General features: G+C 44.9%; 2 protein-coding genes across 5 annotated transcripts in view; one reads left to right on the top strand and one right to left on the bottom strand.

Moving 5' to 3' along the window:
- The window catches only part of SAFB (scaffold attachment factor B), a 35,717-nt gene extending 23,181 nt beyond the window's left edge, over positions 1-12,536 (bottom strand). For both annotated transcript variants that reach the window (XM_034657580.1, XM_011235422.3), the window contains exons 1-2: positions 12,067-12,536; positions 9,028-9,112 (exon numbers count right to left, since the gene is read on the bottom strand). In XM_034657580.1, coding sequence (XP_034513471.1) covers positions 9,028-9,112; positions 12,067-12,507 — 526 coding nt within the window. In that variant the 5' untranslated portion in view covers positions 12,508-12,536. The remainder of the gene's footprint in view (positions 1-9,027; positions 9,113-12,066) is intronic.
- SAFB2 (scaffold attachment factor B2) overlaps positions 12,481-17,746 on the top strand; it is a 32,134-nt gene continuing 26,868 nt past the window's right edge. For 2 of the 3 annotated variants that reach the window (XM_034657577.1, XM_034657578.1), the window contains exons 1-4: positions 12,481-12,922; positions 14,069-14,156; positions 17,381-17,445; positions 17,529-17,732. In XM_034657577.1, the coding sequence (XP_034513468.1) occupies positions 12,506-12,922; positions 14,069-14,156; positions 17,381-17,445; positions 17,529-17,732 (774 nt within the window). In that variant the 5' untranslated portion in view covers positions 12,481-12,505. The remainder of the gene's footprint in view (positions 12,923-14,068; positions 14,157-17,380; positions 17,446-17,528; positions 17,733-17,746) is intronic. The other variant, XM_034657579.1, reaches the window with a different exon arrangement.

Below are 17,746 nucleotides of genomic sequence, written 5' to 3'. Positions count from 1 at the left end.
ATCATTTCTCCTCAACTTCCCTCACTCAACCTCTTACTATTTCTTATGAACAGATTTATTTTAGAACATTCACAATCTGTTCTGAAGACAACAGTTCACAGCAGGCAGGCACATTCATCTAAATAGCATTTATGTGGTCATTTGCCTTTATTTTTTGTACAAATTATAAGATTAAAAAAAAGAAATAAAAAATGTAAATGATGATAGAAACGCCAGGGCTGAAGAGAAAATGGAAACCATTAGCCATGATAATAATGAAAAATGTAAGGGAAAAGTGAAATTTTTGGTCTGACAACAGGTTTGCTAAAATTAAACTGACTCTTTTCATTGTGAAGAATAAAATCCCACGTATGAAATACGAGACCATGTCTCAGAGGCAGTGCAGTACAGCGAGGTTATGTGCTTTGCAGCTACAGCTCCTTATCACAAAGGCAGCGCTCAACCTCTTTTGTGACTTAGTCACAAAACAAAAAAACTCACTTCCCTCAAGATCTTTCTCCCAACATGAAGATGAATTTCTTAAGTCCATTAAGTGTTTTTTCAAGGAATGTAAGGAAAGCAGACATTAACTTGCTTATATCTAAGGATTAAGCTTGTAAGTGTATGAAATGTGTAATATTCAGGGCAAAAAAAAAGGGGGGGAGCACAAAACCCCAAACCTAATTATTTATACCATAACTGAGTTTAAAAAAAAAAAAAACACCTCTCTCAGGGGTAAGAACTTCCTTATTACACATGTTACCTGATTTTTCCATATTCTTCTTTTTTTAAGATTTTATTTATTTATTTGACAGAGAGAGAGAGATCACGCACGCACAAGCAGGGGCAGAGGGAGAAGCAGGCTCCCTGCTAAGCAGGGAGCCCAATGCAGGACTGGATCCCAGGACCCTGGGATCATGACCTGAGCCAAAGGCAGATGCCCAACCAACTGAGCCACCCAGGCACCCCTGATTTTTCCATATTCTAATTTCATTCAGGAGTATCTTTCCTGAAATCTGAAAGGTTTTTCAGGAATACATTATTTAAAAACATAGATCATGACACTAACAGTAGAATTCAATACATTATGTGCAAACAGCCCTAGCGGCTGGCTGGGAACACCACTGCCATGTGTAGTAGCTATGACAAAACATGCCTTGAGCTTTAAAAAATGTCTGGAACTTAACCCAATGGTCCTTATGTAAATATATCTGAAACTTGCACCAGCAGCATTTCCACAGATTTATATTTGATAAAGCTGGCATCATTCTAGAATACATACACTGGTTTTTACCCAGTTCTATCCTAGTTACTAGGAAATATCTAAGTAGGTCACCACAAACTTGCAACCCTTCATTTCTTTCTCCCTTTCACAAGAGATGCAGCACGTTTCCAACAAGCAAAAGCAGTTTGCCACTTTCCAACCACCTTTGCTCCAGGGCAGTAGCACAGGCACACTGCAGCGAAACCCCCGGGTGGGGGCGGGGGTGGCGGGTAGNCCTCTTCAGAACATTTAGTGTTGGAGCCCTGGGGGGCTCAGTCGTTAAGCTTCTGCCTTTGGCTCTGGTCAAGATCCCAGGGCCCTGGGATAGAGCCCCACGTCGGGCTCCTAGCTCAGCAGCGAGCCGGCTTCTCCCTCTCCAGCTCACCCATGTTTGTGTTCCTTCTCTTGCTATCTCTGTCAAATAAATAAATAAAATCTTAAAAAAAAACAAAACCAAAAACCCAAACCCAAAACAACCCCTTAGTTTAAAAAAAAGAGAGAGAAAAAAGAAAAAAAAAAAAAAGAAGAACATTTAGTCTTCAGTATACATAGAAAGCACAACCCTGGCTGGGAAGCTTATCAAGCAGCACTATATGGGAAAAGGCACCCTACTTTCTAAAAAGAAGAAAAAAAATGTGCTTAAACCAATGCACAACTGATGTGAATGAAAACTATAGCTCTCTGGAATAAACCAGAGTGCTGTCTTTAGTACCAAGGGAAAAGGTGCCCCTCAAATCCTTTCTCCAGAGTGAAGGTCATCCTGGTTCGCAGCCTCCGAACTATAAGGCAGGCTCTACTTGCCCTGCTCCGGCATCCCTAACTTGTTCCTGGCTCCGCTGCCTGGGATCCCATCTCCTCTTCCTCCGCTGAGCTTCTGCCTCAGGCATCATGTCCAAACTCACCGGTGAGACCGCCTCCTCTCAACTCTGCTGGGACTCCCCCACAGCACCCCGAGTGGCCTGATGCATGTGGGCAGGTCATTACTTCTAAAACGTATTTGATTATACAAATACATTTATGTAATTATATGCTCAAAGAGTCCCACTCATTTCACTGTCAGTTTTACTTCACTAATAAAAGACTCATGCTCATAAATATCTTCTTGCACATTTTTTTAAAGATTTTTATTTACTTATTTGACAGAGAGACAGCGAGAGAGGGAACCCAAGCAGGGGGACAGAGAGAGGGAGAAGCAGGCTCCATCCCAGCACCCTGGGATCATGACCTGAGCCACCCGGGCCCCCATCTTGCGCTACATACTCCATGTTAATCCACCTCCATCCTTTACTTCACACCGTGAATGTTCCCAGTTTAGCGACCCCAGTGCAGAGAGGCTTTATTAATTAATCTACCATGTCCAGTAAGCGCCCATTTCCTCACATCCTTGTTAATACGGGATATCAGGAACGGTATCAGTTTTTACGAGTGTGAGGAACAAAAATGATAATTCTATCTTTATATGCTTTCCTTCAATTACCAGCAAGAGAATCTTTTTTTGTATACAGGTCATGTTTGTTTTTTCTTTGATCTGTGAACTGCTTATTCATAGTCTCTACTTCGCCAACCGGACTGCATGTTTTCCTTACTGATATGTAAGAGTACTTAACGTTTTCTAGATATTTATGTTCTATGATACTTTTTCTCAGTCTGTCGCATCTGAATTATTTATGATCTTTTGCTCAGAGGATTAAACCTTTTACGCAGCTGAGTTTACTTGCCTTTTTGTCTTGCTTTTAGTGTCATTTCAGGTCTCCCTCACCACAGTGACTATGAAAGTACTATCCTAGCCAGAATTTCCATTTGCCACGGAAAGAACAGACCTTTTCCCACCAACTGTTCCAGCATCATCAACTGAGAAATCCTTATAGCCACCTTTAAAAAAATATATTTTTGGGGGACCTGGGTGGCTTAATCCTTAAGTGTCTGCCTTCGGCTCAGGTCATGATCCCAGGGTCCTGGAATACAGCCCGACATTGGGCTCCCTGCTCATGGGGAAGCCTGCTTTTCTCCCTCTCCCACTCCCCCTGCTTGTGTTCCCTCTCTGTCAAATAAATACAATCTTCAAAATATACATGTATTTTAAGTAGGCTCCACATCCAATGTGGGGCTTGAACTCACCACCCCGAGATGAAGAGCTGCTCACCCTAACGACTGGGCCAGCCAGGCAACCCCAATGCCACCTTTAAGATGAACAGATCTTCAAAATTCCCACCCTTTGATATCCTACTGTTAAAATTAGAGCAACTCTACATCACTGATTTCTCACAATTTTAGTTATTCTTATACACTTTCTTTTTGGATCAGCTTGGGGCTAACAGACAACTTTCTAACATGAGATCATTACATCTAGGAAAACTTTCTCAAAATTAGTCATGTCACAGGTCTTAAGTATTTCCTTTTACTTTTATTTTGCCATTTAAGAACACTAAACATAGTTTTTTTTAATATCCATCTTGCTTAAGTCTTTGACTAAAAGCATCACTGCCGCCTCCAAAATCCAAGAGAATCAATTAATAAACAATTTTAATGAGCTAGCAAGTTCAGTTGGTGCACTGCCCATCTCAGCCAGAGCTTTATTTTTTCACATTTCTGAAGCTGTCACTGGCTAATTTGACTGCTTCACCAGGATTTAATTTGATGAGGCACATCCGGTCTAATAGACCTTACAAACCCACCACTGGCCTACAAGGTACCACTCTCCACAAAAAAGAACAAGGTGTCTAGAAGAAATGGCTGATTTCCAAGGTGCAGCAGGAGAGTACAAGAGACTGGAATACCCTATTCTGCCAGAAAGCAAGAAAGCACTCAAAGAGTGACATGGATATGTCAAAAAGACACACAAGTCAGCTTGAAGGGCTCTCACTGAAACAATCTGAATATCAAACTAATCACAAAGGTTTATAACTTACTGAACAAAGAAAAAATCTCTAAGGTCACACCGATAAATAAGGAAGAAGAGCAAGCCATCCCTTGCGGTAAAAGCCAACTAATAAATGCAGATAGGATAATAAATACAGAAAATCACCAATGGATAACAATCAGTGGGTGCTAAAACTAGTGGAGGATGAACAAGATATTTACAGAAGTCTCAAAGTATCTTCCCCACAGATACAATTACAAAGGGTAAGACAGTAACTTTCCAGTGGAAAAACCTGACCAACAGCGCTTTAAGTCAGTTACTCAAATGGACAGCATGTGCCTCGAGAAGATATGCTGAGGAAGAGAGTATCCAGGAAGAGTAACTTTTCTGGTACTGCTGACAAAAGTATATAATTTGAACCTAATGAGAGAGAAAATAAATAAATAAATAAATAAATAAATAAATAAATAAATAAATAAACACCAACTCGAAACACAGCCTTCAAAACAAATGGTCTGTACGTTTCAAAACTGGCAGTACAGGAATACAATATAAGTCTTGGAAACTACCCCAGATAAAAGGAAACCAGAGAGACGTTGACAACTGAATGCAATGCATGACCCTGGATTATTTTTCCTTTTGCGCCATAAAGAATGGAACATCTAAAGAAGATCTCAGTTTAGGCAACTGTATCCATGTTAGTGTCTCAATTTTGACAACGAGGGCTCTGTAATAATACCCTTGCGGTCAGGCAATACTGTACTATGTGGGGCAAAGGGGCCCATGCCAGCCATTCCCTCTGAAGTAGTTCAGAAATGAAACAAAACATGCATGCATACATAAGGAGGTGGGGGAGGTAAAGAAATTTAGTAAAATGCTAACATCCAAGGGGGTGGGATGAAGGACACATGAAAATCTTTTCCGATTCTTGCATCTTTTCCCTAATATAAACCCGTATCAAAACAGACAAACAGGCCAGCAGCACAGGATCAGGTAAGAGCTAAAAAGCAAACATACCAACTTTGCTTTTCCAGTTGTTTACTTTTCTGGTAATTACTTTAAAAGATTCTGCTTAACAGATTACTGGTATGAAACTACTCTGGCAAAGTGCTGAAACTGCCTCACACACACTGCAGGATTGTGATTAAAATAATCAGTATGCAGATTTCAAAGCATTTTCAGTTTGTTCACCAAACGGGTCAGAAGAACGAACCTTATTTTCATTAAACTCTTGCTAAAATGTAACAAGGTTGTTGAAAATAATTCAGTTGAATGTACATCCTTGCCCTACCAAGTATCAAAACGTACTGTAAAGCTCAGGAATAGAACACATATGCCAAGCAAAGAACCAGACGCAAAGGAATTTGTACTGCATGGTTCCGTTTTACATGAAGTTCTATAACAGGCAAAACTAATCCATCATGAAAGTAATCACAACAAACTTTTTTTGGGGGGGTGATGTTAGGGGGATTAAAGGAGTGTGACGGGAAGGGCACAAAGAATCAGACAGAAATGTTCCATACTTTGATCCCTACCTACCTCACACCATATGCAAAAGTAAATTCCAAATGAATTAAACATCCAAATTAAAAAACAAAACCATAAACGTTACTCTACAACGTAGAATACTTTTTATAATCTTAAAACAAAGGTAGACCTTTTTTTTTTAACTTTTTTAAAATAACATTTTTTTAAAAAAGATTTTTATCTATTTAGAGAAAGAGTGTGCAAATGTGCAGGAACGGAGGGAGGGGCAGAGGAGGAGGGAGAGAATCTCAAGCAGACTCTGTGCTAATAAGCCTGGCAAGAAGCTCCATCCTGTCCATCCCAAGATCACCCACAAGATCATGACCTGAGCTGAAATCAAGAGCTGGATGCTTAACTGACTAAGCCATCCAAGCACCCCAAGAAGGGCCTTCTATTTATTTTTTTAAATTATTTTTTAAAGATTTTATTTATTTGAGAGAGAGAGAGAGACAGCGAGAGAGGGAACACAAACAGGTGGAGAGGGAGAAGCAGGGTTCCCACAGAGCAGGGAGCCCGACGCAGGGCTCAATCCCAGGGCCCCAGGATCATGACCTGAGCCAAAGGCAGGTGCTTAACACCAGGCACCCCAAGGAGGGCCTTTGAAAACACAACAAAGTCTAGAAACCATATAGAATAGGTTGACAGCACAACCCGTATTACAGATTAAAACTTGAATGACCAAAACATCATGAACAAGTTAAGTCAAGTGACAAACTAGGAAAAAACAATTGCGACATTTTAGAGAGCAAGTCCTCAAAAGTCAGTGAGACAAACTCAGCAGAAAAGTGGGCAAAGGGCATTAAAGGAAGTTCAGAAAATACAGGTGGCCAATTACCAGAAGTGGTTTAACCTGTGAAGAGATGTAAATTAAAACTTAACCTGTGGAGAAATGCAGATAAATATAATAGTTTTCTCCTATGTAAGAGACAACATATAAGAAGATAAATAATCCTCAAATGTTTGGTGAGAATTTAAATAGGCACCCTTCTCCCTGTTGTTGGTGGAGATATTACCCAGTACAGCCTGTTGGAAGAGCTACTCATCAGTGGCTATTTCAAAATAAAATGCACATATCCTCAACCCTACAATTCTACTTCTAATTAAGTTATCAAAAATAGGGCACCTGGGTGGCACAGTCAGTTGAGTGTCTGCCTTGGACTCAGGTCATGATCCAAGGTCATGCGGATGAGTCCCACATCGGGCTCCCTGCTCAGCTAGGAGTCTGCTTCTCCATTTGCCTCTGCTCCTACCCTGCTTGTGCTCTCTCACTCACTCTCAAATAAAATATTTTAAAAAGCTATCAAAAATATATATTTTTTTACACAGAGACATTTCTGGTTCATGGCAGCACTGAAAACTGGAAATGCCAAGTCAAAACTGAAAAAAATCTCAACAGTTTAATAACAAAGGAGACTGATGAGATAAACCATGGTAGACTGATAAGAAATGTCACAATTAAGCTGTTTAAAAAGAATAGGTCTTTTTATACTTACAGGGACTATGGAAATATGTCCTCAATGTGGTAAGTGAAAGAAGCAATCTAAAAAATATCTTGTAAACTAAGACCTATTTCCTTAAAAAAAGAAAAATATACATGTATAGTTGTATACGTATCTTTATATATTTATTTTTTTTAAAGATCTTATTTACTCATTTATTTGAAAGAGTGAAAGAGAGAGAACGCACACAGCAGGGGGAGCGGGAGAAGCAGGCTCCCAGATGAGGGGCTCGATCTCAGCTTCCTGGGATCATGACCTGAGCCGAAGGTAGACACTTAACCGACTGAGCCACCCAGGAGCCCCTTTATATATTTATTTTTAAAAGACCGCATACACACAAAAAAGTCTAGGAAAGTTTGCCCAACCTTCTAACAATGAGTTAGCTCCTTATTGGGGAAAAAAGGAGCCTCTACATTTTACTTAATACCTGTCTGTATTTAAAAAAACAAAACAAGAAAATATTTAACACAAGTATTTCTTTTTTTTTATCAAAAAGAAAATGAAACACAAAAGGAGGTCCAACAGACTCTATTTTCCACCAGTATGACTGTCTGTCTGTGATTTTCCAGCACTCTTTACCCTGGCAAAGACACTTACTCGGGCAAAGCCAAAAATGTGCAATGTACTATGGACCACAGAAGTGCCTTCATTCCAAAATGAGGTTGCCTGACTGCTGCTGTCCAAGAGCTTACGCCACCCAGTGTGGCTGACACTGGTCCCTGCCTCCTAGACACTTCAAACCCAATTCTTCACCACTAGCCAGGTAATACGAATATTTCATTTTGTTTAGGGGCCTGAGCAACAAAGCCACCAGTTACCAAGAGAACTTTTAGAACAGTTCAAATGCCCCGTTTTAGCTGATTCTTTCTTAAAATAGTAGTTGAATGTTACTGAATGAAATTACTGAGTAAATACTAAAGAAGTAGAAACACAAGGAAGATAGAGTCTCTGCCCTCAACAATCTCTTTACCATGGGGCAGAGTGACATGAGCATTTCAGCAAGGTCTAAGGGGGACGCCTGGGTGGCTCAGTTGGTTAAGCATCTGCCTTTGGCCACCGTCATGACCCCAGGGTCCTGGGACTGAGTCCCACACAGGGCTCCTTGCTCAGTGGGGAGCATGCTTCTCCCTCTGTCTGCTGCTCCCCTGCTTGTGCGCATGCTCTGACCCAAAACAAAAAAAAACAAAAAAAACCACACCAAGGTCTACGGAACCAGATCATCACTATACAGAGGGCTGAAGTTGAGAGGAGTTACTACTGGTGGGATCACAAGTCATCTGTTGATGAACAAGGACTTGAATGCAGACACATGGGGAGAGGGGTAGGCAGGGAATATAAGCTTAGGCAAAAGAGGACCAAGAGAGGGAAGCACATGTTTGGGGCCTGACTGAAGCCCAGGATGTAGTAGAGAAAGGCTGAAGGGGAGAAGAGGGAAATGGAAATTTGGGTCAGATGCGGAAGGGCACTAATGCCACGTGGAATGCGGCATTTATGCAGGAGGCAATTTTGAAAGCAATGTCTGTGAAAGTTACAACTCTGTTTTGGCCAGCTGGTATTTAAAAGAAAAGTTAACATTCCACAAGTCAGAGAAATAGGAGACCCAAGCAGTCCTAAATACTCTCTGTAAAAAAGGTTAAGAGTCTGGATAAACAAGGGCTGCTGAGGCCTGATGAACCAGTATGTAAATATCCCTTCCATCCTGTCTGAATTCCTAAGTACCAGAAAAACAAAATACACTAGAGGGGTCTTAAAGAAAATGCAAAGCTTCATTCCAGGCCCTTTGGATTCACAGGGTAGTTCACAGACCTCAAACATAGCCAAGTAAACAGGCTCATTAGCAAAAAAAATAATTGTGAAAAAAGTTTTTATCAGAAGTGCTTTTATAAAATCCTTCATACCTTTGCTGGATCTCTTTGATGTCTTCTTGTTTCCTTCAGAGGTAATTTCAATTTCATCAGGATTACCCCCTTCATCTTCAATTGCCTAAAGGGAAGGTTAAAAAAAGTTTACCAAAAAAGGCAGCACAAAGACTAGACTTTCACAGAAACTGCAGGCTGCTGATCTGGAAAGGGCCTCCCCCCATCCATTTGTTGTCTTGCTCTACCTTGGAACAAAGGCTCTGGAGTCAACTTATTTCTTAGTACTAACATCACCACAATCTAGTTCATCCTATTTCTGGACCCAAGAGAACTCAAAAAGGAAAAAGCACACTCTTCCATCTCCTATGACTTCACCCAGCAATGTGTTGTTCGACCCTCTGTGACTCGCTCTCCATGCCATGCCTACACTTGGCACTGTCTGGACAGAATGCTAACACTCCCTCGGCTGAGATCGTACCGTATGTGGCGTGAGACTGGACATCACCCTTACTACCTCATCAGATCACTCACATCTACGACTGACTCCAAAGGTCTTGCTCTTAACCACGAAGGGACCTAGCTGAAAGGGTACAGAATTATAATAATCTCTTGGCAAGTCCTACCTCCCACCCAAGAGCTTGTCATTCCCTTGAACAGCCCGCACCCACACTCAGCACAGCACATAGCACCAAGGAGGCGCGCAGCAAATGGTTACTGAGCATGTCATCAGTGATATCCTTGGATACTGGGCTTCACTTTTAGGTTTTACTGTTAACCCTTCCTCTCGTTACTGTACTATCCTGTGAGCATAAGCTCTGCTTAAACCCACTTTGAATAGCGTGTTTTATTTGTCAATGGTTTCAGAAATTTCAGATCTTCAGGAGTTCTCAGTGTGGAAGTCTGAATTTGCAACGGGGCTTAGGGACTCCACATCTAATCTGTACCAGGAACAAAGAAAATCTCTTTCTCCTCTCCAAAGCCATGGTGAGGAGGAGGAACTGGGAATTCTGTTCTGGGATCAAGGAAAGCACAACCAGAAAGTCCCTCCCATTCTTCCTGGCAAAAGAGGATTCTGGAATACCATTAGAAGAACAGAGAACTGCCCCAGACAGGAGGTATACCATTTTCCCCCTCGATATGTCTCCTCTGGGTGCAGTGTTCACAGGATCATCCCTAGGGACGCTGTGGGCTATGAGTCATCCTTACAGAGCTCAGGAAACTACTCTGTGCTCCTTCTGCCTTTTCCTCATTTGCCCTTCCTGGAAAAATTACAAGAAAAGGGACTCTAACTAGATGGTAGAAGTAAAAAAGAAAAAGAAGATCAATAATTCTAAACTCACTTGGATAAGACAGCAGATAAACATACAGGCTGATAATATTTATGTCCTATGACCACACCCCTAAGAAAATGAAAACGCATAAGGAATGAAAAATGGCTCAGAGATGATAATGACGGAGGATCCTTGAAGTCACACACCAGTTTCGGCCACCAATCTGACAGGAAGGTTCAAAGCCATCCTGTAAGCTTTGCAGCCTTGCAGACTGTCTGCGAGTAAAGAGGATAAAGGTCCCAATTTGGCTCTGTTGACGGGAGACCCTGGTGGCAACCCTCAACCTTCTGGCATTTTTTCTAGAACATCTTGGTTGATGAACTACCTCCCTCAACTTGAGTAAGGGAAGTTAGTATCCATAGTGAAACAAACACAAGCTCAAGTTAGAAAAGCCCAACTGACTCTGGACTCATCAACCCACCATTTTCGAGCCCTAGCTTCCTCATTCACAAAATGGGAAACAATCCCTACTTCCCCTTAATAATAATCAGTAATATTTAATGCCCTGGTCCACAGTTGTTTGGGAGCCAGAGGGCGGAAAGAGTCACAATCACACAGTCTACAGGGGTTGGAGGGTGGTGAGGCTGAGATTACAAAGGAGAGGTCCCAAGATGAGAAAAGGTGAATGGGAGAAAAGCAAAGAAGCCAACAGGAATATGAAATAAGGGAAGCAGAAGGACCCAAACATTTAATTAGCTGCTTATGCTTTTCACACCCATCCCTCAGAACCCCTCAAGGTAGGGATTAGAGTCCTAGTTTTGCAAGTAACAAATGGTGGCAGAAAGGAAAAGTGAATTGTGACAACGATCGTTATCTTCATGTGCCAGGCAGCATGCCAAGCCCGTTTCATGCAATCTCGTTTAATGCTAACACGAAAGCACGCTCTTTCCTTCTCTTTACAGGAGAAACAGGCTGAGAGCGCGTTAAACGTCTTCCGTGCCCAAGCTCAGGCCACTGAGAGCCGGCAGAGGCCTGAGGCCAGACACAGGGACGGGAGCCTCCATTCTGCGTGCCTCCTGACGAAGTCCTGAAGCTGTCTTCACGTTCTCCCTACCAATGTCTCTCTGGATTCTGCTCGCTATCGCAAACAGCACTTTTCCTTTCCGTGTTATTTCCCCGACCTAAGGATGGCGAACCCACAAACTGCTTTTCTTTTTTTAACGTCTGAACGTGTTCTTGACATGCTTGCTCAGTAAACTAGCCCCCTCCTCAAAGTGCGTCGACCCTAACGGGCCAAGGAGCATCTGACTCTCCAGAGGAAGACCCGCGGCGAGCGCGGGCTCAGGCAAGCGGCCGGCCTGGGTCCCAGTGCCGACGCTTCGTCTCCGCGGCCGTGTGACCTTGGCCGAGTCCCCCCACCTCGCCCAGGAAATCAGGGCTTCCGGGTTTCCCGTCATTTTTGGAGGCTGGGGTGGGCCGCTAAGAGGAAGGCCCTCCGTGCAGTGCTGGTGCGGAAAACAGGAGCCCTCGGCCTGGGTGCCCCGCCGTCGCAAGGCCGCGAGGCCTTCGCCGGTTCACGCCCAGATGTTCCCCTCTCCCAAGGGCGGTACTGAGGTTCGCACCCGGGCGCAGCTGGGCTGGGAGTTCCCGCTAGGGCCTGGGAGGAGCCGGGAGAAGCCCAGAGCGCCAGGCCCGACGCAGGCCCCACACGGGACCGGGGGCGGACCCCGAGGTTAGGGGACCGCAGTCGCGTCCGCCAGGACCCCCTTCCCACCCTCTGCCCGCCCCCGCAGGGCCCCAACTCCACCTTCTTGAGTCGCTCCATCAAAACGCTCTTGTTGCCGCTCGAGTCCAGATTCCGTTTCCTCAGCTCCGCCCGCAGATCGATCACCCGTAGATCGCTCAGCCGCCGCGTCCCGGTCTCCGACGAAGCAGAGCTCAGAGCCGCTGCGCCCGCCGCACCCGAATCGCCTAGGCCTGAGAGAGTCTCCGCCATTCCAGGGACCCTGGCTCCGCCGCCCACTTCACACAGAACCGGGCCGGTTTTATCTGGGCACCTAGCACAAAATGGCGCCGCCTGCGAGGGAACCGCTCCAGCCGCCCTGGCGCGCCTCACTTCTACGCAGGCGCACCCGGCGCGGAGCCGACGCTGCCGGTCGCGTGTGCACATGCGTGGTGAGCGCTCGGAGGGACATGCGCAGGCGCATTGCGTCTCGCCAGCCTCCCGCCGCGAACGGCCGTGACACATGCGTGCTGCAGTTACAGCGCCTGCGCGTTGTAGTGGGGAACGTGCGGTTGGTCGACGCGCGAGCGCGCGTGCTGTTCAGAAAGCTGGCATGGGCGGCACGCATGCGCGGCCGGAAAGCGGGGCGGGAGGAAGCGAGTGCGTTTTCCTCTTAGGCGGCGCCATTTTGTGCTCAGAGCCGCTACAGCCGCCGGCGGTGTGGGAAGTGGGTGCAGGGGGCGCGAGACCTGGGATGGCGGAGCCCCTGGCAGGGTCCGGCGAGTCGGGTTCTGGCACGGCCGCTGTAGGATCGGGTGCCTCGGAAGCCGGGACGCGGCGGCTGAGCGACCTGCGGGTGATCGACCTGCGGGCGGAGCTGAAGAAGCGGAACCTCGACACGGGCGGCAACAAGAGCGTATTGATGGAACGGCTCAAGAAGGTGAGGAGCTCGACTTCCCGGGGTGGAGCAGGGGGCCGGGGCACGCCCCCGCGCCAACCTGTCACAGCGATTCCCGGACGCGGGTCCTCCTCCACCATTCCCCCTTGTGACTGACCCCGGCCCGAGCCGCGGGGACCAGGGGGCCCGGCTGTGTGACCTTGGCCCGTCGCCGCTCCTCTCTGTGCCTCCCCTTTGATCCTCTTTCCAGCTGGTCGCCTCAGGCGTGCTGAAAGCGCGTCCTTTTAGCCGCTGCCGGCCGGCTGCACTTCTTCCGGGCTCCAGTTGGAGACTCGGTTCTGTGACCTTGGATAGGTGGCTTCTTCTCGCTGTGCCTCAGTTTCCTCCCCTGGGGGAAGGATGAGTGAAGAGCCTTTTAAGATCTTACAGGAGAGGGGGTTGTGCTCGTTTCTACACCGGGACCTTTGCTCTTGTCATGCCCTCTTCTCCACCTCTGTTCTTTCAGGGCTTCTCCTAGTCGGTGCCTTGTAGTCTTTCTCGCTCTACCTGAGCTGTCTCCCCAACGTGCTTCCTAAAGTGTTGCTCCATCTTCCTGCTTCTGTCCTGCACCGTTCTGTGTTTATGCCCCACTTGGCCGCACTCAACCCAAATTGAGTATGGAGGGATTGTTGTCTCCCCAACCAGAGCAAGCTCGTTGCAGAGCTTGAGTTTACCATTGAGCGCCCAGTCGTGTGCCAGTCCCGAGGAAGGTGCTGAGCAACCCCCTCCTCCCCACACCACCCAGTCTGGTGGGTTTCTCCCCAGAGGTCAAACATGGCTTGTGGAACACCACTCAGCCCTTGACAGATGGTGCACCTAGGGCAGTGTCTCTATCAGTTGTTACCGTTATTAAAGTGGAGGGTTCACAATTTCTAGTTGAAGGGCCGTTTTGGAACTGGTCATTGACCCGCAGTCTGGAGACCCAACTCGCACATCCCTTTGTCTTTTGTGCTTAGGGTCCAGAGAGAACCAAGTTGTGCTAGGTTCATCCTGTGCGTTTTGCGCTTGCAGCCCAGATAGCAGAACCAGAGTTGTTGCTCTTTGCAAGGAAGTGTTTGACTTTGTTTGCTGGAAGTTGTTACTAAACAAAGAACAATGTGTGCCCAGCAGCTCTCCACAATGTTGTAAAGTTTCATCTCTTCTTAATAGGCGGTTAAGGAAGAAGGGCAGGATCCTGATGAAATTGGTGTCGCATTGGAAGCCACAAGCAAGAGGACAACAAAGAGATGTATTAAAGGTATCCGCTTGTACTTATTGCTGCTGGAGGCCTGAGCGTGTAGAGAACTTACTTACCAATCTAGTTTTTTAACACCGTTTCTGTCCTCCGGGCCAGGAGAATGTCTTTGGCCTTCGTTGTTCCCATCTAACAAGTAAGCTTGGCTTTCACCGCCTTACAAGTAGTTCGTCAGGAGTGCTGGAAGGAATAGAGAGGTGTGCAAGTGCTAGGTAAATTAAAATTGAAACGTGTGTTAAAGACATCTCAGCTCTTTGTCATTGGGATTCAAAAAGAACCAGAATAAGACAACCTTTGAAAGCTGCTCTGAGAACCAAATATACTATGTGGCTTCCTTCCTGGGAAGTTGAAAAACAATGTTTTAAACCAAAGAAAAATGACACCAATCTGAGATAGATTAGAACCCAGTATCTCTAAAGATCCAAAATAGATTATTGGGAGTATTTGCACCCAGCGTTTTTTGTTTTTTGTGTTTTTTTTTTTTTTCTTTTTAATCAGTGAGTTTTCGGTTTTTTTTTTTTTTAAAGATTTTATTATTAAGTAATCTCTCCATCTACTGTGAGGCTTGAACTTACAACCCCAAGATCAAGAGTCACATGCTCTACCAACTGAGCCAGTCCAGGTGCCCCACAGTGAGATTTTTTTTTGTTTTAATTGAGGTGTAGTTCACATGCTATAGAATTCACCTATTTACAGTGTACACTTCATTGCTTTTTAGTATATTCACAAAGCTATGCGAATGTCAGCACTATTTAATTCTGGAACATTTTCATCACCCCAAAAAGAAGCCCCCGTGCCTATTAGCATTTGCTCCCCATTTCCCCCTCCTGCGGCCCCTGGCGGTATGTAATTGATCATTTTGTTTCACGTAAATAGGATCGTGCAATATGTGGTCTTCCATGTCTGCTTATTCTGTTGAGCGTATTTTCAAGGTTCATTCGCTTTGTGACATAGATTAGTGTCTCATTACTTTTTGTGGATGGTACTAGCTGTTTTTGGAAGCATTTAATTCCCTAAAATTTTGAAACCTTGTTACCCTTCTTGGCTTTCATCCTCATTATAAGGACAATCAATATAATTAGGAACTTCTGTGTGATGGGTATTATTTTCTGGAAAGGTGCCAACACAGTTGGAACGGCTGGACATACCCTGTTATCTGAAGAAGAGTTAAACTTAGGCAGTGAAGGACAGGTGCTTAGAAAGGAAAAAAAAACTAACTTGTAGCCTTTTCAGTAATTTTAATTTACTTTTTATAAGTGCTTTCCTAGAAGGACTTTTGCATGACTCATTTGTTTAAAACTTTATATTTTTCAAAGCTTAAACTTTTTAGTTAGGCTGTGTGAAGGAGTTACCTATAAACTGATTTTAAACACATTGATGTGTTTTTGCTGCTCATGTATCAGTCAGGTATAAACGTTGACTAGTCAAGTGAGTGCAGACTGAGAGATGTGTATCTGTTCATTTAAAAGTTCTTAGTGGAAGTTTTTAAGGTAGGTGCTCATTTAAAACTTGAGAGATTCAAGGCTTACTAATCAAACTGTTCTTGGCTCTTAACAGGGATCTTTGGATCATTAGACAAACCAAACCTTAGTAGAGTGCCTCTAATGCGTGTCCAAATGTCTGGATTACAGTTTAGGTGATGGTAAAACCGCTTGGACTTAACCCTTTTGTCAAAATTGCTTTGATAGTACTCACCTTTGTTGGTATAAAGAGATGTTGGTCCCAGTATAGCTGTAGTTAGGATGAGAAGGGCACTGATCCCTTCCCATTCCTTTTTTTTCCTGAGAAGTCGCCAAAGGCCCAGAGAGGAAGTGGGTGGCCAGGGCCCTGGGGCAGAGGACAGCTCCTACAGGTTGTTGAGCTAGCATGTTCTTTGTCGGTGTCTGCACGTGTGGTTCGTTATACAAAGCGCTGGGTGGTGTCCTGGTCGAAATTAGGTCTTAGGATTACATAAAAGTAAAAAGTAAGTTAAACTTTCTGAGAAAAAACTTCATTATGAGTTAGAACAAGAGACCTCCTCCTCTCTAACTCATTTAAACACGCAAAATTTTTGAAGCTTGTGGGTGTGTTTTGAAAGATTACAATTTTGAATTGCTCTTCTGGCGTCTTTGTCCCCCACCCCTTCAGTTTGTTAGCTGAAACCAGGCCCTTGGAATAGGGGTCCGGCCTCTCTGCCCGGCCTTTGTCATTCCCCCTCTCCTTTAGGGCACTTTTCCGTCTGCATCTCTCCTGTTGACGTCCTTTGTGGGTACTGCAGGCTGCTATTTAGAGGCCCTGAAAGTGGGTGCTGCTGCCAGACATTTTTAGACAGCTTTTAGGAGCTGAACCAGATTCTCCGGCGTCCGATGCAGCTGACACGCCTGCGGGTGCCGTGGGGAGCGCCAGCGTAGCACAGCACCTGACCCACGGTAGAGCCGTGCGTCTGCAAGGAGTGCTCGTTACGTGCAGAAGGTGCTTTGGGTATGCACTGCAGTTTGGGTCTTTACTCAGAGATTGATGTCTCCTCTTGGTTAGTTTTCTCATTTCAAAAAATTATAAAAAGCGTACTCCTAGATACTTTCGAAAACGTAAGAAATATGCATGTGAAAATGAAATCACCTCTAATGTTATCACCCTCTCTTTTAATTCCTGTTGGTAACTGGGTGCCTGAGTCATTCTCATTTGTGTGTTTTATACATGCATCTTTACACTTGGTTGCACACGAATGTGTGCACGCTGTTTAATAGAAGTAGAACCACTCTGTACGGTGTGCTTTGTTTTGTTTGTAATTTTTGTGGTATTTCCCGGATCATTAAATACTCTTTAGAAGCATAAGTTTTTAAAGTTGTAAGACACTTGACACTGTTGACAGTTTGGGGTGAGTCACGCTTTCCAGCAGGGCGCTGTCCTGTGCACTGTCTTACGTTGAACAGCATCCCTGGTCACTACCCACCAGCTGCTGGTAGCATCCCCAAGTTGTGACACCAAAAATATTTCCAGTCATTGTCAGATTCCCCCCCACTTCCCCTGTTGAGGACAACTGGTGTCCCCCATATGAACAGACTGTCGTGATTTGTTTCCCTTTTGAATATTTGGGTGTGTACAGTTTCTAGATAGATGACTTACGTTTTTAATTCTTCGTCAGACATTGTAATGCACGCTCTTACCAGTGGGATTTCTAAAATGTATGCACATTTTTAAGGCCAGAACTTGAGTATAATCTGACTGAAAAATTATTTTGTAATTAGGACAAAAGCTGGAGGAAGAAGGTACGGAAGACAACGGCCTGGAAGAAGATTCTAGAGACGGGCAGGTATGTGGCGTCTACGGCAGAGACACCAGCAGGAGCTCTGTGACCAGCCACCCGGTCGTTGACGCCTTTCGTTCTCTTGACAGGAGGATATGGAGGCAGGTTTAGAGAGCTTGCAGAACCTCGACATGATGGATGTGGGTGTGTTGGAAGAAAGCGAAGTTGAGAATAGCAGTGCTCCCGACTTTGGGGAGGACGGCGCTGACAGCATTCTCGGTTCCCTTTGTGATAGCAAAGAATACGTGGTGGCCCAACTGCAAGAGCTCCCGGCGCAGCTCACAGAGCATGCTGTAGGTAACTTGAA

Source organism: Ailuropoda melanoleuca, chromosome 4 (genome assembly GCF_002007445.2).
Source record: "Ailuropoda melanoleuca isolate Jingjing chromosome 4, ASM200744v2, whole genome shotgun sequence".
Classification (NCBI taxonomy): domain Eukaryota; kingdom Metazoa; phylum Chordata; class Mammalia; order Carnivora; family Ursidae; genus Ailuropoda; species Ailuropoda melanoleuca.
This window is presented reverse-complemented; position numbering and strand designations above follow the sequence as displayed.